The sequence below is a fragment of the Mycotypha africana genome, assembly GCF_025528875.1.
Source record: "Mycotypha africana strain NRRL 2978 chromosome Unknown BDF20scaffold_10, whole genome shotgun sequence".
NCBI classification, from domain to species: domain Eukaryota; kingdom Fungi; phylum Mucoromycota; class Mucoromycetes; order Mucorales; family Mycotyphaceae; genus Mycotypha; species Mycotypha africana.
The window spans coordinates 192,753-216,357 of NW_026515734.1; the positions used below are offsets into that span (position 1 = coordinate 192,753).

General features: G+C 38.3%; 8 protein-coding genes across 8 annotated transcripts; 4 read left to right on the forward strand and 4 right to left on the reverse strand.

The window, feature by feature from the left end:
* Positions 1-713: 713 nt before the first annotated feature.
* On the forward strand, positions 714-1,257 carry BDF20DRAFT_907546 (mitochondrial outer membrane translocase complex, subunit Tom22; the record flags this gene model as incomplete). The annotated part of the gene is made up of 2 exons (XM_053083396.1): positions 714-1,079; positions 1,159-1,257. The coding sequence occupies 2 exons, from the start codon at positions 714-716 to the stop codon at positions 1,255-1,257; spliced, it is 465 nt and encodes a 154-aa protein (XP_052932651.1).
* Positions 1,258-1,568: 311 nt separating this feature from the next.
* BDF20DRAFT_96689 (uncharacterized protein) lies at positions 1,569-3,056 on the reverse strand. The gene is made up of 2 exons (XM_053084978.1): positions 1,699-3,056; positions 1,569-1,623 (listed from the first exon to the last, which is right to left on the reverse strand). The coding sequence occupies exon 1, from the start codon at positions 2,892-2,894 to the stop codon at positions 2,028-2,030; it is 867 nt and encodes a 288-aa protein (XP_052932652.1). The 5' UTR covers positions 2,895-3,056; the 3' UTR covers positions 1,569-1,623; positions 1,699-2,027.
* On the reverse strand, positions 3,057-5,093 carry BDF20DRAFT_96688 (uncharacterized protein). The gene is made up of 2 exons (XM_053084977.1): positions 4,018-5,093; positions 3,057-3,931 (listed from the first exon to the last, which is right to left on the reverse strand). Exons 1-2 carry the CDS (start codon positions 5,016-5,018, stop codon positions 3,220-3,222), a joined length of 1,713 nt encoding a protein of 570 aa, XP_052932653.1. The 5' UTR covers positions 5,019-5,093; the 3' UTR covers positions 3,057-3,219.
* A 184-nt stretch (positions 5,094-5,277) lies between these two features.
* BDF20DRAFT_826215 (serine/threonine-protein phosphatase 2B catalytic subunit A1) lies at positions 5,278-7,363 on the reverse strand (the record flags this gene model as incomplete). The annotated part of the gene is made up of 8 exons (XM_053078047.1): positions 5,278-5,447; positions 5,512-5,796; positions 5,868-6,306; positions 6,384-6,529; positions 6,608-6,719; positions 6,791-6,915; positions 6,973-7,179; positions 7,264-7,363. 8 exons carry the CDS (start codon positions 7,361-7,363, stop codon positions 5,278-5,280), a joined length of 1,584 nt encoding a protein of 527 aa, XP_052932654.1.
* A 904-nt stretch (positions 7,364-8,267) lies between these two features.
* On the forward strand, positions 8,268-10,830 carry BDF20DRAFT_888755 (uncharacterized protein). The gene is made up of 4 exons (XM_053082086.1): positions 8,268-8,798; positions 8,884-9,880; positions 9,974-10,276; positions 10,411-10,830. Exons 1-4 carry the CDS (start codon positions 8,699-8,701, stop codon positions 10,769-10,771), a joined length of 1,761 nt encoding a protein of 586 aa, XP_052932655.1. The 5' UTR covers positions 8,268-8,698; the 3' UTR covers positions 10,772-10,830.
* Positions 10,831-11,348: 518 nt separating this feature from the next.
* Positions 11,349-16,808, forward strand: BDF20DRAFT_907549 (uncharacterized protein; the record flags this gene model as incomplete). Its single annotated transcript, XM_053083397.1, has 4 exons — positions 11,349-12,004; positions 12,102-16,422; positions 16,503-16,639; positions 16,718-16,808. The coding sequence occupies 4 exons, from the start codon at positions 11,349-11,351 to the stop codon at positions 16,806-16,808; spliced, it is 5,205 nt and encodes a 1,734-aa protein (XP_052932656.1).
* A 1,221-nt stretch (positions 16,809-18,029) lies between these two features.
* Positions 18,030-20,373, forward strand: BDF20DRAFT_888758 (FAD binding domain-containing protein). Its single transcript, XM_053082087.1, has 3 exons — positions 18,030-18,259; positions 18,335-19,436; positions 19,517-20,373. Exons 1-3 carry the CDS (start codon positions 18,141-18,143, stop codon positions 20,192-20,194), a joined length of 1,899 nt encoding a protein of 632 aa, XP_052932657.1. The 5' UTR covers positions 18,030-18,140; the 3' UTR covers positions 20,195-20,373.
* A 2,236-nt stretch (positions 20,374-22,609) lies between these two features.
* Positions 22,610-23,126, reverse strand: BDF20DRAFT_97665 (uncharacterized protein). The gene has a single exon (XM_053085080.1). The coding sequence runs from the start codon at positions 23,036-23,038 to the stop codon at positions 22,679-22,681; it is 360 nt and encodes a 119-aa protein (XP_052932658.1). The 5' UTR covers positions 23,039-23,126; the 3' UTR covers positions 22,610-22,678.
* Positions 23,127-23,605: the final 479 nt, after the last annotated feature.

A 23,605-nucleotide genomic window follows, 5' to 3' on the forward strand; every position in this document is an offset into this window, starting at 1 on the left:
ATTTCTTCTATTTTTCCGTAAGCTTGCTGAGAGATCCGTACTTTTCATGATCCCGCGGAAAGGGAATAAGGACCTATACGAAAGAACCTTGTTTCTTCGAAACATTGTGCCTTGGAAATGAAAGCTTGTTTTTATTAAGAGTTACACAATAAGCACGACAGTAAGGACACTTACGTGTAGATACGCTTGATTCTAGTAAGTTGCCTAAGTTGCCTGAAGAAAACACCACATTGTTAACAAGTCAGAGATGTGAATCAAAAGATTTCTTGGTTGCCAGAAGTGTAACTGTTAGTACAACAAACTACTAGCTACTTTAGGACTGAAAATAGCCTTTATGGTATTTGAAATGGGATATTGAAGACTAATAGCGACATTTACGCACTTGGTCGGTTACTATAGTACTTTGTACAGAGCAAACTTTCCACTCCATTCGTTTCAAAAGTTAAAAAATCGTCCTGAGTATGTCTTCTTTCCCTGAAAAATTAGATTGATCTTTGTGACATAAGCATGTTGTGAAGACATACTTTTTGCATTAAGAAAGGAATTCCAATTTTTTTCTTTTTAGGGTGATTCTGAAAAAGAAATTGACAAATGAAATGCCCAGGATTTTTTTTTGGGACATGGGCCTATGCAAAAAGGTTAAAAATAAGCTACTGATGAAGCTTTTCTCTTTTTCTTTACATTTTCTTGTATTTATATTAATCACATACGGTATGGTCAAACTTGAAGAAGTCTCTGCTGAACAATTCGAAGAAGTTGATGTTACCAGTGAATCTGATAATGACTATTCCGACTTTTCTGACGACGACGATTATGAAGACGATGAAGACGAATCTGTGTTGGATAGATTAGTGGCTTTAAAAGATATTATTCCCTTGAAACATAGAACAAAGATCTCCAACAGTGTATCGTCTTTGACCTCGTGGGGTAAAACAGGAATCACATTTGTCGGTAAAAGCGCTTGGGTGATTACTACATCCATGTTCTTGTTGGTTTTACCTTTGGCTTTGGAAATTGAAAAAGAGCAAGCTTTGGTTGCTTACGAAAAAGAAGCTATGCAACAACAAGGCACACAACAGGTTGGAATTCTTTAACCGTTGTGCAAACTTGCAAAAGAATGATCGTATGTTGACTTGTTTTTTGTTCGCGTTCTTATAGATGCTAAATAGCGGCAATCCTTACGGACAAGCTTTACTTCCCGGCGGACAGCCACAACAACAACAACAACAGCAACAAGTAAAGGCGCCTGGTTTTTAATCATCATTAAACGGATATACCACGGCAATTGTCAACTGTTATTGTTAATCGGGTAGAAAAAGAGAAATGCAACACCACTCATGTACACTACTATATATACACAACTCACGCTCAGTCACCCTCTATATGTATTTCATGTCTATAATAATGAGCGAGCTATCTGAAAATGTTACCACCATAAAAACTGTTTTATTAGCTCTGATAAAACATAGTATGATTTTGTTTTTGGACTGCTATTTGAAGAATCTTACAAGTAAATTTGCAACAAACCGAGGGATGAGGATGTCACTTCTACTTTGAAAATGATAGTTTCTGTTTGAACTGAGAAGTCTGTATAGGGTTACTTAATTATCGAAGAATGGTCATCTTTGTGTAATTATGTTGGTTAGAATAATCTTGCAACAAATTGTACAATTAGAAAACCACTCAATAATCACTTACAGTTGATGGTTAAGAATGAGCTATTATTAAGCACCTAATCTTTCTTCCATGGGTTTCAGGAGCATAATGCAAAATCCTCTTTCTCATAGAATCGGTTAGAGATCCAAGATGAATCTTTAAGGTGTCAGTGACTTATAACAGCAACCAGACCGTTAATGTGCTCATATTATACTGACAAGATTTTTTTCGATGGTGTATTATACTGAAGAATTCGACTAAATCAAAGAAGCTACAACAAGGAGATTTGAAAGTAGCCAAAGATTTACTTTATCTTGAGGCATATTAACTGATTTGCAAGTCCAAAGTACGAATACTTTATTCAATATTCTTTAGATGGTATTACAGGACCACTGCGCTACCACATACGAAGTGCCATTACTGCAATCATGATGATTAGCTGATATGAAACAAACAAGTGTCCATTTACCAGTTTCTGATATGGTTATGTTTCCATCGTAAGTTTGGTCTTGAGGATAGTACATCAGTTTACGCAGTTTTCCAGTCGGGCTTTTCAACGCTAACTTGTGGTGAGAGGGATGAATAGTAGTATGCCTAATTGTACTGTGATTGCACTTTATACTGAACTGGTAAGTCTGGAGTGGGTACAAGTAGTAACATTGAGGCTGCTGAATATAATATTCCTGGCTTAAATGCTTTAAAGGAAGGTGGTAGAGTTGAACAAATTCAAATGATGATGATATTGTTTGGTCTGCTTGTGCGGAAGAATTAATATCCTGCTGTTGCTGTTGATAAACAGGTATACACATGGTTAAAGCGTACCGCCATTTTTGAAAAGGCTTATTTTCTTCAGTCATTATATCTGCTGTTGACGCGAAGTAGACCTTCAGCCAGCCTTTTTCTTGATGTGCTGGTAGAACGGCTTTAACATCATATATATTCTCTTGCTGCCCAGTTGCTGTCGAGCGTTGAGTTAGGCAGCGAGAATATCTTTTCCCATTATCAAATTCAAGTTCTGTATAGCAGTGAGCATCTGGCTCTGATGACTTTAGACGCAGGAACAAAAGATTGCCCGAATGGCTTTTCTCTCTGCCATCCTTGTTGTAGAAATTGACAATGCGTACAGAGTATTTGAAAAAGCTGGGCCTAACATACGGCAGCTGAAGGAAGTCTGGAAGAGTTATGTGCGCACTAAGAAACTGCTCATGGTAATCCCTTGGATAGTGTGTCAGTATCATGTCGGACGGCTTCGTTAAAAACCAATGTGTCTGTATTTGGCTACTGTTATGAGGATGAAAGAGCGACGCCAGCCAGCAATCTACTAATCGATATTCCCCTTCTACTTTCACTATTGTTTTAAATCATCTCAAAAAAATTGTTAGTATGCACTGACCAAGTTGATTCTTCTTCTTTTTCACAAAAGATATACCTGCACACCATGCATGATTGATTGGCCATAACTTCTTCTTTGACAGCGTAACAGTGTCTGTAGGACCTATATATTAGAAGGATTTGACAAATTAGAAAACAGTTGTGTCCGTACCTCGGTTTTACAAACCCTCTTTACAAAGCTAACGCCTTCATATAATAATAATAACCTTTCAAATAACCATAAATAACACGCACCTCCTGTAGACCTGCTGCTAAAGCCATTGCATAAAAGAGATGCGCCATTTCAAAAGCTGTCTTACACAACCTACTGTTGATCAGTTCTTGATCTACCATTTTTTGCTCTTCTTCTTCAAGCTTCAATTCTTCCAATGAACTGAACGATGGTGGCAATAAGCTGAGATGTTCTTCTTCCAAGAGATGCATGGCGTCCAACGTAATAGCCAAAGAATTGTTCGGGTGTTGATTACTACTGAATTGCTCAAAACTGTCATTACTCGTATCAGCATAGCGGTTATCACCGTAAAAGATTTGCTTAAATTTGTTCTTCTTTTTAATGTAGTTACTATCTTCTATTGGAGAATCTGGTAAGGATTGCTGCTGTTGACGCTCGAGTTGTAATTGCCGTTGTCTCTGTAACAGTTTAAGGTCATATCTTTTTTGGTGGTATTCGGGACGAAGATTTTTCACTATCCATATAAATATCGCACGTAACTTGTATATGTCATTGTTTGGAAAAGGTCTCGCTAAGAATTTCCGGGACAAGAGACTTGGAGTTAACAGTGGTCCTTTCTGCTGTATAGAGGATGCATATTGATCCACAGAAATAAAAACATCATCTTGATGGTGGATATTCGCATTACGTTGACTATTGTAGGTATCTTGACTATAAGATGATTCAACAATGACGAGATCGTATCAATACTAGTATAATATCTCAAATTAATAACAGGGTTACAAGGGAGGTTTTACCGATAGATCACATCAAACGGATTAATTTCGTCAATGTCAGAGGCTATAGGTGTTTGACATTTTTCCAAAGCATCTCTACAAAGCGTTTCATATTGCTCGTTCAATGCTTTTGTTTCAATATGAGTTCGATGGGGTTGCAGTAATCCTCGAATTTTTTTGGTTAAGTTTTCCTTTAATGGCAACAAAGATTGGTGATGTATATCCGTTTTTCGTGGATACCAAAAGTTAGTATTGGCCCTCGTTTGGACAGTTGCTGATGAGTCGGTAATCAAGGACGGGTAAGTTGTAGCAGTCGCTGTGGTTAGAATAGAACGTCTGTTATCCTTAAGTATTATGGGCGAGGATTTGCCTTGAACGTCGTGTTCCTCTGCTTGCTCTTCTGCCACAAGCGATTTCCTCTGTATTATAGTTGGAGCAATGCACTCAAACAGGATGTGGTCATTGTTCGTGGATGGTGCAACAATAGTCGAATGATATCGATTTCTTCTAGTTGCTTCTCTCTCATAAGCAGACATAAAAGGAGTAGCGACTGTAGTTGTTGTAGTACTGGTTGGAGGAGGGGATTGAGTTTGTTCTTTTTGCCTATGGATCCTGTTGGGATGAACGGTATCAGCAGCTGCATAATTTCTATTTTTGAGCTGTTGTAAGTGCTGCTGACATCCAGATTGCTGTCTTGGAGCACAGTCGTTACTCTGTACTGTTGGATGGGAAGCTACAGGTTTTCTTGTTACTTTCTGATACTTGTTTGCCGTTTGTTGTTGAGCTCGTGGATTTACAATTTGAGGATATTGAACTCGGTTTACAGATGATTGGTAAATGGACACAGTATCCAGGCTTCCCCCACCACTTGTAGTGGTAGTAGCGCTGCTGCTACTATGAGGGCTTCGACTAGTATGCCGTTCATTATGATAATAAAGATCGTCTACAGTAAGGTAGTAGCCATTCTTTTGGTTGAATGTGTAACAAGGTGCGTGATAATAAAAAAGGTTACTGTCGTCCATGAGTTTGAAAAATAGCAGAGATGAGAAAAGAAAGAAAAAGTAAGAATAATGCCATGGCTTAAAGTCAAGAGACTGTTTCATTGAACATGAGTTCTATGATGCAGACATAACCGAAAAGTGCAAGAATGTTTACTTTATTGTTTCCTTTTTAATCACCATTATTTATTATAACCTTTATAGAAAGGGAATCCATATTGTTACACCAGTAAGGGGAAAAGGTAGCGGGTTTACTGAGTTTTCTTTCACAGACGTTTCTTGTTTATTCAAATGCATGAACGGCATCTTCCATTGCTTCATCCTCTCCATTCACAGCCGTTCGTATTCTACTATCTATCTCCTCTTTTAGCAATTGATCCTTTGCTTCACGCGTAGGTGGCAGACGTTCGTTTTCCAAATCAGAGCGTTTAGCTTCTTCGAATGTTGTAATTGCTAAATTCAGAACAAAAGTTAGCTTATTCCTTACTGAAATGTATACGAGCTACATGGACTTTACCTGACTTCAATCCTTCTACACCTAATGCTAATGTGCCTAGCGGTAATTTACCAGTAGGGGATAGCGATTTTAGCTCCATCACACGCTCTGAATTTTCACGTAAGACAGAGAAGACACGCGATATCTTGCCGACTGCCATAATTTTATTTCGGATCACTGTTCTACGCTGCTCTGCATCATCCATTATATTACTTGACATGCCGCTGCCTGATTCTAATAACATATCCTCGTCTTGCAATTCTTCCTTGCTACAAACATTCAACACTGCAATCAACATGTCTGTGACTGTATAAATGTGTTGAATCAATACCGATATCCATCATTTACGTTAGTCCTGAATCTAATGTATAACTTACTCTTCTCTCCAACAAACGGTAAACTCCAAGAGAAGACATCCATAAAATTAGGAAGCCAATAAGGATGGGGTGAGCAATTGAACTGTCGAATGTTCATGACGTTATTTTCGTACTTCAATACAGCAGCTTTGTTGTTGTATACATCCAAATAATTGGGTGCTGAGAAGATAGTCATAACAGAAGGGAACGACGTTGTCTTACTTTTGCGATACATTCTATATCCAGCATCTTGTGCTTCATGTGCTCGAATAATAGATAGTAAATTATTACGTTCCAAAAATTGACATGCTGCGTGGTAGCTGAAGAAATAAGAGCATCCTCTCACATGATTATGTACAAATGTTTCATTCGTCTTTTCCTGTCCAAATTCTTCCAAAGGATCTGCCCATAGTAGGTCGCACATTAATCCATGGGTGGGTGGTTCTCTGAAACGATCAATCTAGTAAATATCAGAAAAAGGTCATGTCAATAACACTTTTAGCTAATAATTCCTTTTACACATATTTATAGATATACCCTCTTCAAATCTTCCAATGTCTGTAATTCGGGTGAAAGTCCACCGTGAATACATAAGAATTGTCTATTCATAATGGCAGCTAAAGGCAACGCACAAAAGGAATTCATGCATGCTTCATATACCTCTTCTGTATACTTATGTCGACCTAAAGTGATTATAAAAAAAACAAAATGAGTATTTTGATCTAATTGATTGTTTCCTTTTTCATTGTTTATCAGCTTACATTCAATTTTGAACGTGAAATAATCTGTCAAGTGCCTGCACTCATGATTACCGCGTAGTAAAAAGAAAGTATTCGGATACCACATCTTTAAGGACCATAAATATAGCACGCACTATAAAGTATAGTCGACGAAAACTATTAGCTGCAGAGTAATCATTTAGGATAGTAATCCTTACACTTTACTTCGATTGAGAAATACCCTCTGTCGACGTAATCACCTAGAAATAGATAAGTTGTATTTGCTGGGTCGCCACCCACTTCAAATAATTTCATCAAATCATAGTATTGACCATGTATATCTCCACTGACTATTTGATTTGGATGAGTAAAGGTAACGTCATTTCATTACTGCGATAGATGCGTACCTGTAATAGGCGCTATAACCTCTAGTAAATTCGGTTCGTTTCTCAATAACTCTGTTCCCTTCTCCAGAATAAATAATGCTTGTTCTTCGGTCAGCCTTCCTTCTCTGTAAAAATGATCTTTTAAGAATTTGATGTCAGGTAATCCAGGTCTGTCTTTGCTCCAAAACTCTTCGTCTGTAGGCAAACTAACAGCAGGTGCTGGGACATCTAATAGAGTATCGAATAATAGTAAAACGGGCCAACGAGTGAGTAACAAAACACTCATTTCTCTATTCTCCTTCGTCATTCTACCTTTGATAACGCGATCTTTTGTACTAACTACTGTTCCATCGTCTTGTGTGAACACGCTGAAGTCAATACGTGGTGCTTCTGGTTTATTACGGAGCCTCATTAAAGCTGGACTGACGGATTCTTCCAAATGACTGCTATGACTACTAGTACTACTACTCATTATTGCTGCTGATCAGTTGATGTATGGATTAGAGAGACACTATACGAAATTCGTTACTGATGATTAAATGACGATGCAATTTATAAAATAGGAAAAAGAATAAAAAAATTAAAAAAAAGAGGGGATGGTTAATGAGGGCAAAAAAGCTCTTCTGCATCTGTAACACCATTTAGTTCTGGGTAACAAATCAGAATTGGGTTTACTAAGGAAGGCTCCTATTCGCTATCTCTACCAAATTACTATCTGTGTGTAGTATGCAAACATACAATACTAGCATTAACATCTTATTCTGTTATTGTTATTTTCGGGGTCTTTCAAGTTGTCTCAGCAGAATGATTCAATTTCCCAAAAAGAACCGAGGCTGGCGGAAAACATCATGAAACCTTAACAACTTTATTACCACTTTCAGCAGCTAAAGGAGGCAGCTAAAGGAGGCAGCGAGTGTCAAGCACAATCAACAAAATGAAGCTTTACATCACTGTGCCTATTGATTGGAACTTTACTAAAACAACACGGGCTAACTCATAGCTCCGTAAGATGATTTTCTCGACTGTATCTCGAGGGATAATGCATCTTGATGGCTTTTAATGCGTGATGTATGTTATCTGTGAGGATTCTAATATAGGAACACTATTACTGATATATTCAAGTCGGCTGTTGGTGATCAATATTACATCCATGCAAAGTGTCACTGATGTTTCGTGGTGATGGCTGCATTAAGAGGAATAAGTTCTTATCAGATTCCCGCCCAGCAATTTAAAACGCGCCATAAATCAATTTATTCCTTTTGTGTAACCAATCACCATACAAACATGGTGTTGCCTTTTTTTTTTCCTTCCCTCCCCTTTTTTGAAGAAGCTGAAAATCGTGAAAATGACAAAGCTTTTAGTATTTGTTTGATATATTTTAATTTTTTTCCTTCGCTTTTTTATCGTTTCTATCTCTTAATTTTTTGCATATTATGAACACTTCATCTTTTCAAGCTTATGATGGCATCAAATTTATCTATAAACTGATCACTACTGTCTTCTTTCGAGAAATTAAAGTCAGGTAATAACAGTGTACAATCCTACAAATATAGAATGAAGCGTATCTTGAATACCAATTTTATCCGATAGTGGAGCTCAATATATACCTCAAAACGATCCATGCATCTTCATTGTTGCGCCCCATGCCAATCAGTAAGTTCTCGGAACGTATAAGAAACCAACTTTGCGAATTGACAGCTTAAGCAATGCTATTATTTGACATAATTGCAGGTTTGTGGATCCGGGAATGGTGATGATATCATCCCCACGCTATGCCTCGCCTTTAATGGCAGAATCTTCTTTTAAGCGTAAAATAATAGGATGGGGCGCCAGGGCTCTGAAAGCCAGTAAGTTATACTGAATGTTTTGATAGGATGCGTAAGATGTCAAAGAATTAATCGCCGCTATATTGATCATTCTAATAATGACTAGTACCCGTTATCCGTCCACAAGATCTAGCTTCAGAAGGCGTTGGTAAATTGATTGTCAAAGCAGATGATAAATTTACTTTATATGGAGAAGGCACACAATTCAAACGGCAAGTCGCACCACGAGATACCATTGTTATATCAAAATCCAGATCCATTTCTTACCAAATAGAGCAAGTTATATCAGATACTGAGATCAAATTGAAACAAGAGTTAAGCCAAGAAGCCATTAACTTTATCACCCACGCCAACAGTAGTAGCCCCTCAAAGCAGATTAAACCTTATAAAATCATACCTCATGTGGATCAGAGTGTTTTATATGAAAAAGTGACTGAAAGACTGACGAAAGGTGAATCCATAGTTATTTTCCCAGAAGGTGGTAGCCATGACAGATTAGAAATGTTACCGTTAAAAGCCGGATTTGCCATCATGGCCCTAAATGCTGTGGCCAAGAACGAACATTTGAATGTTAAAATTGTACCCGTGGGGCTGAATTACTTCCACCCTCATCGCTTCCGGTCTCGAGCTGTCGTCTCCTACGGTGCGCCCATTTCTGTTTCTCCCAACCTTGTCGAGGCTTACCAACGAGGAGGAGCAGACAAACGGGCAGCCATTGCTAGCTTGTTGGATGAAGGTTATGAGGCACTTAAAAGTGTTACAGTGAATGCCCCAGATTATGACAGACTGATGATCATTGCTACGGCTCGCCGATTATACAAACCTGCAGATGAACATAAATTAACTATCGATCAAGTTGTAGAACTGAACCGCCGATTTTTATTGGGATATACGTTTTTCGAAAAGGATCCTCGCCTCGTTGAACTAGCACGATGCATTCAGGCCTACAATAATACACTCAAATATTTTGGATTGCGTGATTATCAGATAGCTAAAAGCACCTCAATTGCATATAATGATGATATGACAGTTTATTCAGCCTCACTTATATTGCTATCGCGCGTTATGAAGCTGCTATTTTTGGCTATTTTTGGCTTTCCTGCGTAATGTATTCACACTTCACTCAGGTCAAAATATAGTAAAAGTACCTCATCGCTAACAGATGGTCTTTTACTTTTCGGCATGTGTCGTTATAGCTTATTGATCAACTCCCCTATCATCATACTGTCTTTGATAATCAGTCAGAAAAAGCAGAAAGAAGCACTTGCCGGGTCTTCTGTCAAAATTGCCGCACGTGACGTATTAGCCACCTGGAAGATATTAGTGGCTGTCGTTGGTATACCTTCTCTCTATGGCTTCTATTCCGTTTTATTATTTGCCTATCTCTATGTACACGAATACAGCCATGCCTTCTCTTTATCCTTGTTAGTCTGGGTCCTATTACCGTTTGTCCAATATATGTGCGTATTACTTTTAGAGAACAGCATTGATATATACAAGTAAGTGTCTTCATTCCAATATGCACGCTCATCATTTTACCTTATGTAATATTTGTTGCAGCACTCGAGATTTTATATATATGAAGAATGACCCAGGAAAAAAAGACTAACATCATTATTCTGACTGTCTATAGGTCATTGTACCCTCTGTTCCTATCCTTATTTAACCCTGATGGGTTAAATACAGTACGTAAAATGAGAGAAAACCTCTCGGAAACGATTACTAAATTTATAGATGAGAATGGATCGATTGCTTTAAAGGATTTCGACAAGAACAAATTTGATAAGCTTGAATTACATGAGAAGGTCAAATCCAGGAAATTGATGAAGGATATGGAAGAGCCTGCGACCAAAGGATTACTACGAAGATGGTTTGATGACAAATATCTTTTCTTCAGTTCTAAAAGAAGAAGATATAGCTATGAAGATAATGGCAGCAGCAGCAGCGATATTAATAGTGGCAGTAGTAGTAGTGATAGTGAAACTAATTTTTGAATTGTAACACAAAACTGAGGCACTTTTTTTTTTTTTTTCATTTGTTCTTTGTACTTTTTTGCCCCTTAGAACACAATAAAGCACACCGAAAATATAAAAATGAAATCTTTGATTCTGTATCGCTTCTCTTTTCTCTCTCTTTTCTTTTTGCTTTGGACTGTTTGCTGGTAGTCCTTTCTGTTACATCTATCTTGATCTATTTTTGTATTTAACACCTATAAAGAATTCCAACAAAGATTGGCCTATAACAACAGCAACATAGAAACGAATTAATATAATTCTGGGATAAAGTTATTGTTTCATCCCGATCGACGACTTGCCATATCATTCTGAACAGCTATTATTGAATCCGACATCGACATTTCTTTGTCTTGTAATTGTACATTAATACCTTCTTTAAAAGATATGGGGGGCGGCAACATAAAGGTAGTCGTTCGATGTCGACCGTTAAACTCAAGAGGTAAGACTATCACAGTGATCCCGACATAGTACGTTGAATAAGACCACTCACAGAGTATCAAAACAAAATCAACAATCCTACTTAGAGCTTGCTCGTGGCGCAACTTGCCTGATTCGAATGGAAGGCGACCAAACTATTATCAGCAAGCCAGCAACATCCGACCAACAGCAGCAACAAAAAGAGGATATCAAATCCTTCACATTTGATAAATCTTATTGGTCTTTCGACAAAAATGATCCAAATTATGCAGATCAGCAATGTGTTTACAATGATTTGGGTGTCGATTTACTCAATCATGCATTTGATGGATACAATTGTTGTATATTTGCCTACGGGCAAACTGGCGCTGGTAAATCGTATTCAATGATGGGCTATGGCGAGGATAAGGGTATTATTCCTCGCACTTGCTCTGAATTGTTCACTCGCATCGCTGACAATACTGACACCGCTTTGACTTATCGAGTCGAAGTATCCTACATTGAAATTTATAACGAGAAAGTACGTGATTTACTAAATCCAAAAAACAAAGGCAATTTAAAAGTACGTGAACACCCATCTTTGGGTCCTTATGTCGAAGATTTATCTCGACTAGTAGTGAGATCGTTTGATGACATCAATCATCTAATGGATGAAGGAAATAAAGCAAGAACAGTTGCTGCTACAAACATGAATGAAACGTCTTCCCGGTCACATGCTGTTTTCACCTTGTTCTTGACGCAGACGAGGTTAGATGAAATGACCAAGCTGGAAACAGAAAAAGTGGCTAGAATTAGGTAAGACTTGAAAGTTAATTCATCCCAAGGAATACATTGTAAATAGTCCATAAAAGAAACTAAAGAGGCTTCCTTGCAATTGCTTTATCGTTTATAGTCTTGTAGATTTGGCAGGTAGTGAACGCGCCAATAGCACCGGTGCAACAGGTGCTAGGCTAAAAGAAGGCGCCAACATCAACAAATCGCTCACAACGCTCGGTAAAGTCATTTCCAGTTTAGCAGACCAATCATTGGCTTCATCAGGAAACGGAAAGAACAGCAAAAAGAAAGATGTTTTCATACCTTATCGTGATTCCGTCCTGACGTGGTTACTCAAAGATTCATTGGGCGGTAACTCTAAAACAGCCATGATTGCTGCTATTTCACCTGCAGATTACGATGAAACACTCAGTACATTGCGTTATGCCGATCAAGCAAAAAAGATCCAAAACAAGGCAGTTGTTAATGAAGACCCTAATGCTAAAATGATACGCGAATTAAAAGAGGAACTGACACTTTTAAGAGATCGATTGCGTGTATACGCGCCTGAAGTAGTAGAAGAATTATCGGGATCAAAAACATTGCTGCAACAGTGCTCGACGTCCAATGAAGGAGGACGTAGTGGTAGTAGTAACAATGGCAACGTACCCAATCCTGTACCTTCTCAATCCTCAGCATCCAGTCAAGTACTACTCATCGACGATGGCAAGGGTAATAAGAAAAAAATGACGAAACAAGAAGTCGTCGAACAACTTCAATCTTCTGAGAAGCTGCTAGCCAATTTAAACGAAACTTGGGAAGAGAAATTAAAAAAGACGCAACAGATACAACTTGAACGCGAGCAGGCATTAAAGGAGCTCGGTATTACCATTGATAAGAATGATATGGGTATCTACACACCCAAGAGTATACCCTACATTGTCAACTTGAATGAAGACCCACTCATGTCAGAATGTTTGATGTACCAAATTAAACCTGGAAAAAAGACTATTGTAGGTCAAAAAGAGAGCAGTTGCGATATACGACTGAGTGGCGCAACAATCTTTGACGAACATTGTTGGTTCGAGATAGAAGAAGAACGACGGCTATCACCAAACTCTGAAGATGGCGCAGACGGAGATGTCGAAAAACAGCAGCAAGAGAGTATTGACATAGTCACACTTTACCCTACTGATAATAAGGATGCTCTTACCATGGTGAACGGTATACGTATTCATGAACCTACAAGGTTGAAAAATGGGTACAGGATTATTTTAGGCCACCACCATATATTCCGATTCAATCATCCGGAAGAGGTGCGACGCGAAAGAAGTAATGATGCGCTGAGAATGACTGCTGCCAGTGCATACAGTACGGACGGTTCTCTACCTTCATTGGATATAGCCGCTGCGAATAATGCAGGCACCTTTACTGGGCTAGATACATCAGTTGTGTCGTCACCATCTCCTTTGCCTCCACTTACTCCTACAACAGAAGTCATTGATTGGAACTTTGCTCGTTCAGAGGCCATGAGAAATAGCAGTAGTTACTATAATGTCGCTATTTCTTCAGAGAAGAACGATTTTAGCGGACTGAAAGATGAAGACATCGAAAAGCTGTATGATGATATTGGTCGGATTCGTAATAGTAGAGGACGTTCCTCGAGAACCAACAGCCGCATATTTGCTGGCAGTGTCACTGACAGTGACGATATTACATCCTTATCCACTATGAATACAAACTCGCTTCATAGGTTGTCAACAGCTGCTACCACAGTTGTGGATGATGCAGGAAGTATTTTTACTGATTCAACGCTGCGTTACAACGGAAGCTTAGTAAGCTCGCCTCTTCACCAACAGACTTTCAAAATTCATGAGGAAAAATTGATCAAGGATGTTCAAGAGAAACATCAAAGAGAACTCAATCAGCAGCGTGAATTCTATGAAGCTAAGCTACACCGTATGTCTTCCATGCTTGTTCATAGTCCTACCAACATTGGCAGCAGCATAACATCCGATATGAATGCAATGGATCAACTACTCAAAGATAGTAACGTTTACACCTACTCAACTCGCGAAAAAGAGCTGATCCAAAAGACAATATATTGCTGGAAGCGGATACGCAACGTCAGCATGGCAGAAACAGTTCTAATGAATGCTGCCTTACTGAAAGAAGCTAATATTATCTCTTGCGAGTTTAAAAAGAATGTTACATATCAGTTTACCATCATAGAGGAAGGATTTTCCAATTTGAAGTCTTATTGGGAGCAGAAAAAAACCGGGCTTTTGCATCAATTCGAACAGGAGGATGAATATGCATTCTTTGGTCAACCGCAGCAAGAGCAGACGAGTAATAATGTTGAACAGCACAAGTTGAAATCATCCCCACCAAAGCCATGTATCGGCGTCAAAGTTATTGATCACAAACACCAATGTGTATACACATGGTCACTGGAGAAAATGAAAGAACGCTTGGAAAAGATGCGTAATCTACGCCAATTTAGTGATAGACCTCATTATCGTCAACATTTAAATTTTGAAGACCCTTTCTATGAAACACCGTGCCCGACTTATTCGTTTATAGGAAGTGCAGCTGTTTCTATGCGCAATTTAGCTTTTTCTCATCAACCACAAGTTTACGAAAGTGAAGTAAGTATTGTATGCCGTCAAACAGGCCAAGTAAAAGGCAAGCTGGTGTTGCTCGTGTCACCTATTGCTCAAAGTGGTTTCCTATCCGAGGAAAGCAGTAGTAATAGCTTAGCAGAATATCTGACAGAAGAACCTTTATGCCTGCGAACAGAACCAGGCATACATGGTGATCATGAAGAAAAAAACAAAGAAAATAGCAACTCTCCACGAACAGCTATCAGTTCCAGTCGCAATAATGAAACAAGCATTATACAAATCGGCCAACAGTTACTATTTGAAGTACGACTATTAGAAATAAAAGGCATGAATGAACAGGAGTTTACAGATATTCATGTCCAATATCGACTTTCTTCCTTTGGCGTGTCTTCATCTCAACAGCAGCAGACTGAAAGATTGTTCGCTTCCAAGCCTGCAAGCGGATTTGGTACGAGTTCTATCCTGCTGAATTCAAGTCAAACATTATCCATCATGGTGACTGAATCAACCCAAGATGTATTCCTTAACAAAATGATTAATTTTGAGGTGTATGGCAAAGTAGCTGCTGCCACCTTAAAATACATGGAAAGATGGGATAACCAACGAGAGATAGAAAGGCTACCACTATCGTCTGTAAATCCGGACAACAATAGAGCTGAGCAGCAGCAATCTCACACTGCGTTCGAGCGTAGGCCTGAAAACGAATTATTAGGAACAGAAAGACACGATGTTCTTGCTTGGATTCAAATTTGCGAACTTATGCCAAACGGAAATTACAAACCCGTACTTGTTCGTTCACAGAATTCTTTAGATAGAGGGTATTTCATACTCAAACAAGGGTTGCAGCGGCGCATTGTAATCACGCTCTCGCATACATCAGGCCGGCAATTTTCATGGACAAAAATGTCGAATGTTAGACTGGGTCATATACGTCTATTGGATGCCAAAGGGCGTATCATTCATCATAAAAGCAAATATCCGATTTCGAGTGCATCAGTGTCAGCCAATAATCATTACAATGGCGATAGCGAAACATATAAACATAATGATGATCATATCGCTATCAGCTTACTACCTCAGCAATCCATAGTATACAACAACGATGGTACGAGCACTTTAGTAGCCCAGGGTGCTTGGGATTCATCGCAACATGATTGCTTATTCTTGAATCGACCCACAGCTTCCCAGACTCGAGTTCTCATGAGCCTGTCATGGGAAGTTGAAGTACCCGGTAAAACTTCCAAACCTATTGAATGCCAGATGGATATATCTGTGTACATCCAGAGCCGCGACACTTCTTCCTTGTCCCTTTCGGCTTCAGCTTCGTCTTATCAATTTGCATTACGTAAATTATTATCTTCTGTAAGTACCAGCACTTCGTCGTCTTCTCCCTCGTCATCATCTGGAAGAAAGAAAAGTAATGGCTACTGCAGTAGATACATGACAAAGTGTAGCGGCCTCTTTCTAATCCAACTTCGACCTCCTATGACACGGCGTGTAAGCCAATTGTGGAGACTGAATACTACTTCCAAATACATACCGGGCGAAGAAATACTAAAACAGGATAATGATTGTTGGAAACCTCGCGGTGTTAGCTTGATCAGCGATTTCCAAAAAATTCAGGAAAGCATCATAAAAAAAGAGAAAGTAACAGCTACTTTACAAGCTCTTATGCTTCATACAGCAAGATCCCAGACAAGCTTAAATGCAACAACGTCCAGTGCGTCATCAACAGCTATCAACTCGTCGGTTGATAATAAATTGACCGCACGACAAGCGGAGTTGCTACGAAAAGTGCTTGGACTGTGGACCAGCCGATGGGGTACGAATAAAGAGGTAATGAACAAATGGTTAAGAACATGAGACATTGATACTAGATATTTTTCAAAAGACTGAAATGTATTTGGTAAATGTAGATAACGCTTAGCCAAAGCCCTCCTATTTCTGCTACTGAGTCCTATCACGAAAGAATGACAACACATAACAATCAACATAAAAATATGAGTCTTGCTACTCAGAAGTTAATAGCAGAAGTCAAACTTGTTACTGAATTGTGAGTTTCTGGGGGGTTTTTTTTTAGTATTATGCAAAAAAAGGAGGAGCTACTAATATCAGTTTTGCACCTTTATAGTGATAATATAACGAAGAAAGGTTATTTAACCTATCAAGAAAATGCCTTGGACGACCGATGGACAAAAAGATGGTTTGTCCTACGCAGGTAATTTCAGTGGGCTTTAATATCTTTGCATAAGCTTTGGCTATTATTTTGTGTCACTAAAAGAACGTATCCGCATTTTAAGACCTTACATCTATATTTACAAGAATCAACGTGAGACTGAAGAAGAAGGAATTATTAACGTCTCCAATGTTAGAATTGACTATAATAAAGCGCTTGAAGAAATGATCAAGGTAATGGAATGAGGGAAGGCCATCATCACTCAAAACATAAAGTTAATCATCCGTTTTTTCGACTTTTACTCGTATAGCGTGATAACGTGTTCTCGTTATACACGAACAATAATGCTTACATTTTACAAGCAAATACGAAAGCTGACATGATTGATTGGATGAAGAATATTGACAAGCTTTTTAGCATTGACAAAGTGCATTGAAAGAAAGCTGATAATGCACTAGTATACAGAAACAACTATAAACCTATGCCATCATCACTTAGCAAACGTTATTTTGTTTGTATATGCTCTGACTACGGACAACATGAACTATGCCGAAAAACGAAACAAGGACATTTATGCTTATTCAAACTCTTCCAATCTTTTCGATACCCCTTTCCTTATACACATACTCTTCGTTATACCCAAAATTTTCATCACTCATTTTATTTATTTTGATTTTTGTTTACCACAGTCCTTATCTATTTTGTAACCTCCTACTTTAGTCGTTTGTACATTCCTTTCATCAAAAATCAGCCTATTAACCAAACTATACCATTCATTTTCCCTTTATGAAAACATGCAAACTATACCGTTGAAATTCCAAACGTCTTCTTCTTTCTTTAACAATTACAGCTTAATAAGATTAGAAAAAGGACAAGCAAATGTCCACTAGAATTCTTGGAAGAGTGCATAAAACGACATGTTTTTTGTCACATGCAAAACAAAAGGAACAAAGTGTACAGATTTACAGTTTTCCGAGTGTGAGAGAGGCACATGAATTCTATTATCAAATCAGATCAAACAAAGTTTTGTGGCTTAATGCCCTATCAAATTTGTCCGTTAGTGGGAAAAGATTGAAATTAATGCTTATGTGTGTATATATCCACCTGATTCCATTCAATGCCCTTTTCTGGCCTTCTCCTTGTTTAACCGTCACTCTACACTGTGTGCCGAGTACGAGTGTGTGCGTGAGTACAGACTTGCAAATCATAAATAATTATAATATTAAGTTTGACTTTTGAAGGGCCAAAAAAAAAAGGAACTACTGATAATTTTTCCCTTTTCTTTTTTCTTTCTCTTTTCTCTTTTCAAACCAATTTCCTTATATTATCTTTAACCAAAAAGGCATTTTTACTAGTCTTTTACACTTGATTTCGAAGCATGTCCCTTAATAATCAGATCATCGTGGTTGGTGGTGGCCTTTCAGGTCTTTCTGCTGCTCATACAGTACTTGAACATGGTGGTAATGTCTTATTGCTCGATAAGAATCCTTTCTTTGGGTAAAGTCATCTTATTATTTTCTATTAAAAATTTCAATTTTTGAATTTATTCTCAACCAACCCTGTTTCCACCAGTGGCAACTCCACCAAAGCAACTTCTGGTATCAATGGAGCCCTCACACGCACGCAAATTGCACAGGGCATTCAAGACTCTGTTGAACAATTCTATCAAGATACTCTTAAATCTGCACGTGATTTAGCTCGTCCTGAACTCATCAAGGTTTTGACTGGTCGTTCAGCATCGGCTGTTGAATGGCTTCAGGACAAATTTGAGCTCGATTTGTCGCTTGTCGCTCGTTTAGGTGGCCATTCATTCCCACGTACTCATCGTGGTAAAGAACAGTTCCCGGGTATGACCATCACTTACGCCCTCATGGAGGGTCTTGAAGACTTCGCCGCTAGTCAACCTACTCGTGCCAAGATTATAAAAAAAGCTAAAGTCACTAATCTCATCAAAGATAACGACAACAACGTTATCGGTGTTGAATATGTGATGGTCAATAACGGTAAAGAAGACGGCCCCGTGAAGAAGGAGTATGGTCCCGTCATTTTGGCTACTGGTGGTTACGCTGCTGATTTCACTGACAACTCGCTCTTGAAGAAGCATCGTCCTGAGCTATTCAATTTGTCCACCACCAACGGAGACCATTGTACAGGTGATGGTATTAAAATGGCCGCTATTGCTGGAGCCAGTACAATCGACATGGAAAAAGTCCAGGTTCACCCTACTGGTCTGGTGGATCCCAAAGAGCCTGATGCTAAAGTCAAGTTTTTAGCTGCTGAAGCTCTTCGTGGATGCGGTGGTATTCTTTTAGATGCTGATGGTAACCGTTTCTGTGACGAGTTAGGACATCGTGATTATGTCACTGGTATGATGAATAAGAACAAGTTCCCTATTCGTCTTATCTTGAACACAGCTGCATCCAAAGAAATTGAGTGGCATTGTTTGCATTATGCTGGTCGTGGTTTGATGAAGAAATTCGCAGATGGTAAAGCATTAGCTAAAGAAATGGGTATCTCACCTCAACACCTTGAACAAACTTTCGAAACCTACAACCGTATTGCTGAGGGTAAAGAGAAGGATCCTTGGGGAAAGCGATTCTTCCATAATGTTCCTATCAAAATGACTGATTACTTTTATGTTGCCCTCATGCAGCCTGTCCTTCACTACACTATGGTAAGTAGTTTATTGTCACACACTTTCACAAAGCTTGTCTATGAGAGCGGGTTCCTTAACAGATTTGTACTTACTTTTAGGGTGGTGTCGAAATTACCCCTGATGCTGAAATCAAATCTACCCAAGGCCAACCTATTCCTGGTCTCTTTGCAACCGGTGAAATGTGCGGCGGTGTTCACGGTGCCAACCGTCTTGGTGGCTCTTCACTTTTGGGTTGTGTTGTATTTGGTCGTGTCGCTGGTCAAACTGCTTCCCGTTACTTATTCTCTAACTTGGTGAATAACAGCAACCCAACACAAGTTGCTCGACAGCGTTTGGGTGCCATTGGTCAGCATTTGAACGGTGGTATTGGTCTCAATATTGTCGTCCATCCTAATAATGTCATCAGTTTGGATATCGCTTTACCTCAGCAACAGCAACAAGGTGGTAACCAAAGCATCGAGGCAGCTCCCAGTGCTATTGCTGCTGCCGAAGCACAACAGCCAAAGGATGAGGAAAAGAAAGCAGATGAACCCAAGAAAATGGGCGAATATACACTCGAGGATGTCGCTAAACATAATAAGCCTGACGATTGCTGGGTTGTAGTAAACGGCCAAGTTTTAGATGTTACCAACTTCCTTCCTGATCATCCCGGTGGAAAGAAGGCTATCTTGATTTATGCTGGTCGTGATGCTACTGCCGAATTCAATATGATGCACAAGCCTGATGTTGTTCAAAAGTATGCCCCTTCTGCTATCATTGGCACCCTTAAAAAGTAGAATAATCTCGTCCACATATAAGTATATTATGATAAAACCATTGCTCCATATCGGTATCCTGTCTAAGCTTTATTCTATTCCCCTCTACTCAAAAGAATGACCATCAATAAAAAATATTATTCCCCTTTCTATTGCATGCAAATCACACATGGATCAAAGTATTGATTTATACAGTCACTCTTTTTAACACTTGATACTGTTTGTAAATGTAACGTACAAAACAAAGATGAGTTGAAGATGGCTATGGTCGTAGCGAAACGAATATTGATCATATAATTCAAAACTAACTTGAAGACGATTGTGGCTGAAGCTATAAGAAACAACTGTTGTATACAAAGTGCTACATCAAACTGAAAAAACCTCAGTATAAGTTTTATAATATGGCACATATCTTACATTGCTGCCTTCTAATTATCTCGATCTTGTTTCGTCAGTTGAAATGCTATAGCTCAATCAAGGAAATAGTTGGCATCACTCTTAAACATTCTTTAAACGTTAATTTCTTTCTTCTATCTGGTCCATTTTATTATTTTAATTCTTTATTTATAGGGTGTATGTCAGCAGATATTCAAAGGAGCATTTTAATCAAAAGCGAGAGGGTGGCAATGTTTCTCAATGCTGTAGCAAAGATATTTTAGATATAGGTATTGCCAACTTGTTTTACGTAGTTTGATTAAATCGAATCATATGTTTTTTCAACCGAAAACGATTGGAATGTTTGTAAATATGATCAAATTGACTTGAAAAAAAAAAAAAATTAAAATAAAAAGTAAAAAGACAGTAAGACTAAACAACACTTCAAAAGTTAATCATTGGAAGTACGAGTTTCTTTCAATACTTTTTCGAAGGTAAGCTGAGCTGGTAGAGGATCATAAAAAGATGTGGCTATATCCAGCAAGTGCCGCTAGTATAAAAGAGAGGTTTTCATTGCGAGATGGCTATTATGTGAATGTGAGCCATTTTCACGTACGTATAAATATAATTAAAAAACCGTATGTATTCATAGTTAGTTTGGTTCTATGTTCAACGCTTCAAATATGACAAGGTTACATGAAATGCTCCTTTTTTCAAGTATTGCACTTTTGTTACTAAATCCATACATCTCTTTACGAAAGGACTAGGGGGAACCATTTCACATAACTTCTTAAACACCTTATTTGTTAAAGCAAATCTATAGAAGCACAAATCTCATAGTGTCCGTTACAATACAATTATTAAAGGAACTGAAGTTGAGCCAGTGACGTTGTCTACTTATGTTTTTGAATTTCGCCATGCTCATAATAAAGCACCCTTTATCATTGCGGATACTGTTTCGAACACTTTATAGTATTGCTCTCGTTATCCATGATGATGCTGGCTTCATCGACGTGACAACGAGATATATGACAGTAGAACAGAAAAATTTTTTAATCGATGTATCCATCATGCTTACCTACTGCTATTCACATATTTGTAGTTGGTGTTCGATGAACTCCCGGGACAAGCATAGCAATAAATCCATGCTCGAAAGGATACTAGCAACTTATACGATCAGCTGGAATTACTGTGGTTGCTAGTGTCGAACTTGCACTCCAATTAGTACCCTTTTACGAATTTGAATTGTACTCATCTCATTCCTGTTGTGAATCAGTTGTACCTTCCAAATAATTGTGTACAGAGCTTGGATGGTTCGAAAGAGAGTTCTATGTAATGTAATTAAAGCAAATTCGATGGTGTTTTATTCAAGGCTAGAAAAAAGGATAGTCTCAGTACTTGTACAATTCACAAAAAGTATCAACGACAAGCTTCGCCATGTAAAGATTCCAACGATATCAGAAAAGTTATAACGCCATATGACTTATGTCAAGAAAGATATTGGTAACGATAAAAGGTCTTGTATGCGATGCTATGATAATACTTTGTCATTTCTTTTTAATGGCTAAACATCAAACTTTATCTTTTTATACTTTAAGAAAGGGCTTTATGGATATTTCGAAATACTCATAAAAACGATCGTGCTATGCATAAAAGCATAAGTGTAACTGAGGTACTATATATGCGAAGAAAAACTGAGAGCATTTACTGAAGAAGTCCCCAAGAATACTCGCATGGTGTTACTCTATCATTGACCATGGCAGCTCTTGGAACTTGCCCTGATTTAAAAATTATCATCGTACTTATTTTACGTTCGTTTTATAGTGTGCGCTTTTTTGCAACTTTAGACCATTTATTGCATATGGTGCATTGAAATATTAAATGTAGGGTTATATCGATTTTACATTGAGAAACATGTGAACCGGAATTTGATCAAATGATGGCTTGCAAAATTAAGCAAGTAGCTTCTAATTGAACCAATGGCTAAAGTACTGTATTAAGAATGTCAGGCGTATATGGTATTCAGCATACTGAAAATCATCCGATCTGTATTCACCTGCACCTTGGAGCTAAAATTGAAAGGACCATAATACCTCGCGAAGAAAGATCCACGATAACACCTTTGCCATATTAATAAGCACTCTGGATTGAAATTACATTATTGTTCCAAAAAAGCGCGACTAACCAATTGTTAGTTTTCACTATTTGATCAAGCAAAGTGTGCATGTGCTCAAAACGGTTCGATGACACGGTTAAATTACTATAGTTTGCCATAGATTTCGGTGAAGGGCCCTTGACATGCGGCTCTCGCAAAAAAAGATTAGCCTTGAGAAAGTTGACGCGATTTAAAAACAATTGCTTAATATTCGGATTTAACCGTCCGCAAAAATTCAATACTGATAAAGAGTCTACGATTGATTGCTGTGACATTCGCCCAACTCTGACCATGACAGTAAGTTTGAAACCTACTGAATAGCTTTGATACTTCATAATGCATCATAAGTTTCACTAAACGATGCTTTTTGTTTTCTATAAAGAAGATGGCCTGTAGCACAAAAATCTAGTTTTTTCGTTTAAACCTTTTCTGTATCTTCGAGCCAAAATGCACTTAATATTGCTCTAAGCGTTCTGTCAGATGAGCGTCTATTGTTCACAAAAACACAATGTCAGTATTCATTCAGGATTTTTATTCCAAGATTTGCAAGTCAATTTAAAACTATATTGAACAATGTCTAGTTGACAATAATCCTAATACTTGGACCTGATTGTTACTGTCCTTTCGATTGGATATTTTTACCATAGCCTTTTTTTTGTCTAATATTTTGCTCCCAGACCCCGGAGAGAGAAAACTGCTGACCGCTCTTATGGAACAAAGACTAAAATTCACCAAGCAAAATCGAATGTGCACTTTAGAAATATACATCTGAGGACTGAATTCACACATCGCTATGAATTAAAGTAGGACGAAAATGTTGATAAAAAGGGCACTATGTATGTGATCGGTCTGTTTATGACTATAAATGTATATGTGTGCATGTGCGTGTGATTGTAATAGTG

Excerpts from the sequence above, each read along its gene's own strand:
- BDF20DRAFT_888755 (XM_053082086.1), top strand. The coding sequence starts at position 8,699 with ATGGTGATGATATCATCCCCACGCTATGCCTCGCCTTTAATGGCAGAA. Across the intron at positions 8,799-8,883 it reads CGCCAGGGCTCTGAAAGCCA|TACCCGTTATCCGTCCACAA; the intron begins GTAAGTTATACT and ends AATAATGACTAG. Across the intron at positions 10,277-10,410 it reads AACAGCATTGATATATACAA|GTCATTGTACCCTCTGTTCC; the intron begins GTAAGTGTCTTC and ends GACTGTCTATAG.
- BDF20DRAFT_888758 (XM_053082087.1), top strand. The coding sequence starts at position 18,141 with ATGTCCCTTAATAATCAGATCATCGTGGTTGGTGGTGGCCTTTCAGGT. Across the intron at positions 18,260-18,334 it reads GATAAGAATCCTTTCTTTGG|TGGCAACTCCACCAAAGCAA; the intron begins GTAAAGTCATCT and ends TGTTTCCACCAG. Across the intron at positions 19,437-19,516 it reads CTGTCCTTCACTACACTATG|GGTGGTGTCGAAATTACCCC; the intron begins GTAAGTAGTTTA and ends ACTTACTTTTAG.
- BDF20DRAFT_97665 (XM_053085080.1), bottom strand. The coding sequence starts at position 23,038 with ATGAAGTATCAAAGCTATTCAGTAGGTTTCAAACTTACTGTCATGGTC.
- BDF20DRAFT_96689 (XM_053084978.1), bottom strand. The coding sequence starts at position 2,894 with ATGATACTGACACACTATCCAAGGGATTACCATGAGCAGTTTCTTAGT.
- BDF20DRAFT_96688 (XM_053084977.1), bottom strand. The coding sequence starts at position 5,018 with ATGGACGACAGTAACCTTTTTTATTATCACGCACCTTGTTACACATTC. Across the intron at positions 3,932-4,017 it reads CCGTTTGATGTGATCTATCG|TCAAGATACCTACAATAGTC; the intron begins GTAAAACCTCCC and ends ATCATCTTATAG.